The sequence below is a fragment of the Varroa jacobsoni genome, unplaced genomic scaffold (genome assembly GCF_002532875.2).
Source record: "Varroa jacobsoni isolate VJ856 unplaced genomic scaffold, vjacob_1.0 scaffold_1428, whole genome shotgun sequence".
Taxonomy (NCBI): Eukaryota; Metazoa; Arthropoda; class Arachnida; order Mesostigmata; family Varroidae; genus Varroa; species Varroa jacobsoni.
This window is the reverse complement of record NW_019214330.1, coordinates 280,323-286,194: the sequence shown is the minus strand read 5'-3', so window position 1 is coordinate 286,194 and position 5,872 is coordinate 280,323. Positions and strand designations below refer to the sequence as shown.

General features: G+C 40.1%; 1 protein-coding gene across 3 annotated transcripts in view; it reads left to right on the top strand.

Annotated features, from left to right (window-relative positions):
* The window catches only part of LOC111269977 (sodium-dependent phosphate transporter 1-A), an 18,359-nt gene extending 12,806 nt beyond the window's left edge, over positions 1-5,553 (top strand). For all 3 annotated transcript variants that reach the window (XM_022849938.2, XM_022849936.2, XM_022849937.2), the window contains 9 exons: positions 219-318; positions 615-828; positions 1,128-1,196; positions 2,678-2,854; positions 3,252-3,362; positions 3,506-3,583; positions 3,837-3,968; positions 4,248-4,313; positions 4,464-5,553. In XM_022849938.2, the coding sequence (XP_022705673.1) occupies positions 219-318; positions 615-828; positions 1,128-1,196; positions 2,678-2,854; positions 3,252-3,362; positions 3,506-3,583; positions 3,837-3,968; positions 4,248-4,313; positions 4,464-4,562 (1,046 nt within the window). In that variant the 3' untranslated portion in view covers positions 4,563-5,553. The remainder of the gene's footprint in view (positions 1-218; positions 319-614; positions 829-1,127; positions 1,197-2,677; positions 2,855-3,251; positions 3,363-3,505; positions 3,584-3,836; positions 3,969-4,247; positions 4,314-4,463) is intronic.
* Positions 5,554-5,872: the final 319 nt, after the last annotated feature.

Here is a 5,872-nt window from a genome sequence, read left to right as displayed (position 1 = left end):
AAGCATAGGCTTATAGGAAACTAAAAGTACGAGCGTATTCTGGCTGTTGTTTAGCTTAGTTTATTTCTTTAATAAATATTTAAATCAAACAACTTCCTCGTTAGTTTTCTGGCTTATAGGGCTCAATTGCATACGATATATATATATATATATAGTTTTTATTATAATTAAAGACACCTAGTGATATAAATAACAAATTTTTGTCGCATGATGCACAGGATTTAAGGGCATCAGCTGGGAAAATTTGTTAGGAATCGTGTCGTCTTGGTTCATCTCACCTGTACTCTCCGGTATCATATCATTCCTCATTTATTTCAGGTAAAATCATAGTCATGACATGGAGACCCATCCGGAAAAAAATTTAATTAGAAATATACAGTTAGATTCTTTGTATATGGGTTATCGACAGTATTCGCGACTGGTGATGTAGCCTTCACAAAATTTAAGTACATAGCAATGTCTGAAAGCAGTTCCTTAAATGCCTTTATTGACTGTTCCATTTTTATTCATAGACTAGACAATAATATCTTAAAGATTAAGTTTATTTATCCTATTTAATGTCTGTAGACAAAAAATGTCATCTCGGTTTTTATTCATTTTTTTCCCACTTCCAGTATCAAATATCTTGTGCTATCACAGGCGGAGCCACTTGAACCGGGGCTACGCATGCTCCCGGTCTTCTACGGGCTAACGGTGTTCGTTAATGTTTTTTCGGTTGTACATAACGGGCCGTCTCTGCTCTTGCTTGATCGACTTCCGCTCTGGGGTGCCCTATTTCTGTCAATTGGGATTTCCGCCGGTGTAATGGTTTTCATCTGGTCATTCCAGGTGGGCACGGCTTTGTATTTTTTTTTGTAAGTCCACGACCTAGATTTGTGCATGACGTATTGTGTTAGGATATACGTGGTCGTAGGATATACGCAGATATGGCCGTGTGACGCTCAAATACGTGACATGGGGGTACATCGGGGGCACAGATCTTTCACCAAAACTTTCACCTCACTAACACTGACAACCTCTTATAATATTATTTCAACATTATCGAACACTCCGTACTCGACTATGATCAGTAGTGGGCAAAACCTAAATCTGTCTAACGATTCTGTTGTGCTCATGACATCTTCCAGGTACCTAAACTCCGCCGAAAGATAAAAAGCTCTTCGGATTTCCGAGCGATTCCCTCGACCACCCACGAGGTTTGTATATAACGAAATGGAAGTTTGCATTATAACACCTTGCAAAGTAAATACCCTCTTTGTATGACACAGAAAGTTTGGCATAAAAAATACAGTTCGTATTAATACGTTGCCGATTGTATGGGTCTATGATACTAATTGAAACCTGTCTGCAACGCGGTGCTATTAAATATTATATAAATATTAATATAAAAGCTCTATTTTCATTCTATGTAGCATCCGCTTGGGAATCGCTTTAAACAGAAGGCTATCTCTATGAAAATCACGCAATTCTACCTTATTTACGCAATGTGGTAAACAACAATAGAATAAATCTGACACAAACATTACACAAATGGACGACGAAACGAAATTGTTCATTATGTACACCACACACATGAATCTCACGTTGATTCCGTGTGGTACTATACGTGATAGGACTTAATTGCGATTTGTCCATTCTTGTCAATTGTCGTGAACCTTTTGCCGTCCTTGTATTCTCGTACTGCTAATTCGACAGCTAATATACTGAGCGGACCTGGCCTTTTGTGAAGGAGATAAGTGATTCTGCTAGACGCTGCCAGGTGGCGCATTTAACGCCCATAAGTACTGTCGGCATATAGAGCATTAGAAACGCACTGATACATGTCGGGCAGAAATGTTAGTCACATTGAAAACAACTTCTTCTAACCTCACTCGAGTCTCCCCGGGCCTTTATCAGGGCAAACGAATGAGCCTATTTTGCAGGAGGTTTGTCGACGGCAAAACGTAAGAAAGCTACAAAAACAGATCAAAATTACCTTTGGGATTGTCAGGGCACTTGGGCCTACTATATAGACCTCAGATCAGGTAGCTGAAATAATTATCGGATAATCTGTGAACCCTCAGACTTGACTCCACAAACGACCCGTTTCTTAGTGCTGTGATCCGGAGTCCTAGCTCACCGACTACAAATATTAATGTTAAAGAGGTTTTAGTTCTTCGTCGATGCCAAAATTGCTTAGAGGCGGATTGTTAGAAGAGAACGTGGTTCCTATTTACCACATGCAGATGCCAAGCAAACGACTGAAATTAACCTTCTGTTTAGTATAAAGATTATCCTCTTTGGCCGGCTATTAACTTCGCAGAAGTTTCACTAATTACATATTAGTAAGTTTTATTCAACTCGATGACTGTCTGCATTAGCTAACTCGAGCATTCTCCCCAGACAAACTAACCCTCAAAAGGTCCGATCGTATCTTTCTTAAAAGGATAGATGTCGAGACCCTTGGTAGATGGACGGCAAATTCTATTTCTTCCACCTTGACTAGATGCGTTGTCTTCAATGCGTTCAAGGTATTGCAGTAGTTCGCTGTTCCATATTTCCGATCACACTACGTCTTATGCAACTTTTTATCGAGCTAATCCTGTAAATGACGCTCACTTCCCTAAACCAAGCCAACATAAAACTGTATTCTTAGTTGGCATTCATCTAACTTGATATGTTTTTACCGCTTTATAAGATTTCAATGTCTCCAAATTGTACCGACGGGACTAATACAACCAGTAAGGCTACCTTTGCAAAGTACGGTAACGACCGAAGATCATCAATAGCCTCGATCGAAGTCGCTATCCTCGAGACAAAAACCCAGGAAGAAGAGGATAAACCGGAAATTAGCAGACTCTTTTCCTTCCTGCAGGTGATCAATACGTAGCAATAAAAATGTCAGAAAATGCTATACGTTTGCAGCTGCTTTCTACGATGACAGGATAGCATTAGTACGCTATGGTTTTCTAAAGATGTCCTAGCATGCACCATGAGTTATTCTATGTCAACGAATGGGTTTAAGCAGGACTTGAGCTAACTTTAATGAGATACTTGAGAAACGTTTATTAAAGGACGACGGGGACAGAGCTGTCGGTTGGCAAACGTCGCGCATTTCTGTATACCCTTATGACGCGCTAAAATATAATATTCAATAGATATAGTTGAGCGTATAGCAGTCAGGAAATATTTAAATGATATAGCTAGTTATTCTTGATTCATATAAATCTTTACAAATTAACAGTGATATTGACTTTCATCGTTTTCGTTAGGTGCTGACTGCTATCTTTGGATCGTTTGCCCATGGTGGCAACGATGTGTCAAACGCGATTGGCCCGCTTGTTGCCCTTTACATGGTTTACACTTCTTCCAGCGTCCAGCAGGTACGATTTGACCGAGGAAAGATTCTATGGAATTGTGCCATATTAGATTACACATCGTGAAGACAAAAGCCGTGCCCTTCAACAATATTCTCATAGCTAATGGTTTCCATATTAGTAAGAGCAAGCGCTGTTGTTCTCTGTAGACAGGTGATGTTCCGCTTTGGATCATGCTCTACGGTGGCATCGGAATCTGCGTTGGTCTATGCCTTTGGGGCCGAAAGGTGGGCATTTTGTTTGACGTCCTTTAGAAATGCCTAGATATATGAAAACGCTATTTACTATACAGCTGAACGGTTAACAAGGAGCAATTGCGGAAGACATTACTAGGGAGCCAGCGAATAGTAGGTTGAAGTTCTATTCGTTACGGCTCATAGTTTACGCTAACCAACTGTTCATCCGTATTTTAACTTTATTTGCTTTAGGATAAACATGCGATATAAGTACTAAGAATACGGGATGTTTTCATGATTTTAGGTCATTCAAACAATAGGAGAAGATCTGACCAAAGTAACACCCTCTAATGGATTTTCTATTGAAATTGGGGCCGCCACAACTGTACTGTTGGCATCGAAAATTGGTCTACCCATTTCGACCACTCATTGCAAGGTATCATTTTACCTAATTCCACCTGATGTAACCTTTTTAATAGTCTAATCTGGCATTTTACGATACCTTCTGCCCTGCGATCAGCGACCTATTTTGAACAGATTTAACTGGCGAGCGCAATATTGATCTGCCTATGGTGGATGCATAGCTACAGCTTTAAGCCAGACAATCATTGCGCATTTTTTGTAGCTTTTTCAGGAAAATCTTATTTCTATTAGGTCGTTTTTAAGCTCTCAAAGAATGCGTACTTTGAATCTAATGTAATAACTTACATTACAGGTGGGTTCGATTGTTTTCGTAGGCTGGGCAAAATCGCAAAAAGCTGTTGACTGGAGCCTATTCAAGGTACGCAAACATTTTTCTCTTAATGAAAAATCAATGTTGATTGACGAATTTCGCTAACCGAAAGGAAGAGGTCGTATGCAACAATAATGTACTGAATAAGATTATTGAATGGTTTCTCAAAATGAACTTTATCATTGCTTCTTGCACCAGGGAATTGTGGCTGCCTGGCTGTTAACGCTCCCTATCACAGGTGGATTAACAGCGGCAGTTATGACTGTACTGATGAGGTTTGTCGACAACGTTCATTGATACTGTAGGGTGCCCAAGAGCAACAGAGACGCCAGACGTGGCTGGATCAGCAGCCATCATTAAGACCACCGCGTGACCATAATCTATGTCTCGTTTGTCCTCAGGACTACTGTGAGAGATAGGAAGGTTCAAAAAACCAAATGGAACCATAAAGAGTCTATAGCCGGTCACATTGGAACCTTTTTACAACGAAAACATTGCTTGTTTTGTTTATCAACCCACTCGAACCTAGTAATTTCACCAGGTGACGCCATACACTCATTCGGGAACACAGACGGGTGCGCGAGTAGTTGGACGGCCGCATCGAGGAATCAAGTTGAATTAGAAGGCACTATTATGTACTTTAGCATACAGCAACAATCTTGTTAATAAATATGATCTTTTCTGCGATTTTATCTACGATCAATAGATAATATTACTGCGTTATTAAGCAATGATTATCCCAAGGTAAACATGCGAGAAAATAAAGTTTGATGATTTTAGATAATTGCGCTAAGATGCAAATTTTGCATATGGCCACAAACGACTCACAGGACTGATCATGAGAAACGTAAATGTGGGCGTTTTGTTTAGAGTTCTAAAATTAGTGGAACACGTTTAACTAAAAGCACACGAGTGCCATTACGGCTCCGATATCCGTCGTGAGCAATTTTCGTCTCGAACAAATGCTCTAAGAACGACATCGCTTGCCATTGCCCACCCCAACAACACTCGCAGAGTTGGACACCTACTGAAACTACAAATGTGGGCAACAGGGGGTTGTTGGAGGACTCGGGGGAGTCATAGTTGCTGTTTGTAGATATGTATTAACAGGAAATGGTTCTGAACTGAGATATACTGAACGTCTTTGTGGCCGTTTCAAGTATGTATAGTCAATTGCGGATCTGCTGCACTTCCTGTCAACTGGAAACTCAGCAGTGCAATGAATGATGTGAGTGATAAGCTATGCTTAGTATTTATGTCATAAAAAGATACCTGTGAATGCCTTGGAGATCGGTGTATTTTTTTCTAGAAAATTCATATTGACAGAAGGTAGATATTCAGCGAGACCCAGTTGATGCCATTACAAAATATCGTCGTGTATTATCGCACGTTCTAGATGAACAAGGATTAAACCTTAACTGAAAAGACAGTGGCATCGTACCAAGGTAGATAGTGGCAAATCGTATTTGTTATAACGCATGCTTAGCTTATACGTAATAACGTTTTCAGTCGACTGATGACTATGCAGATCCGTGATTCAAAATTACGTGAGACACGTCGAGTTATGTAAGGGGCTTCTGGAAGATATCTGACTGGCAATGTTTTTC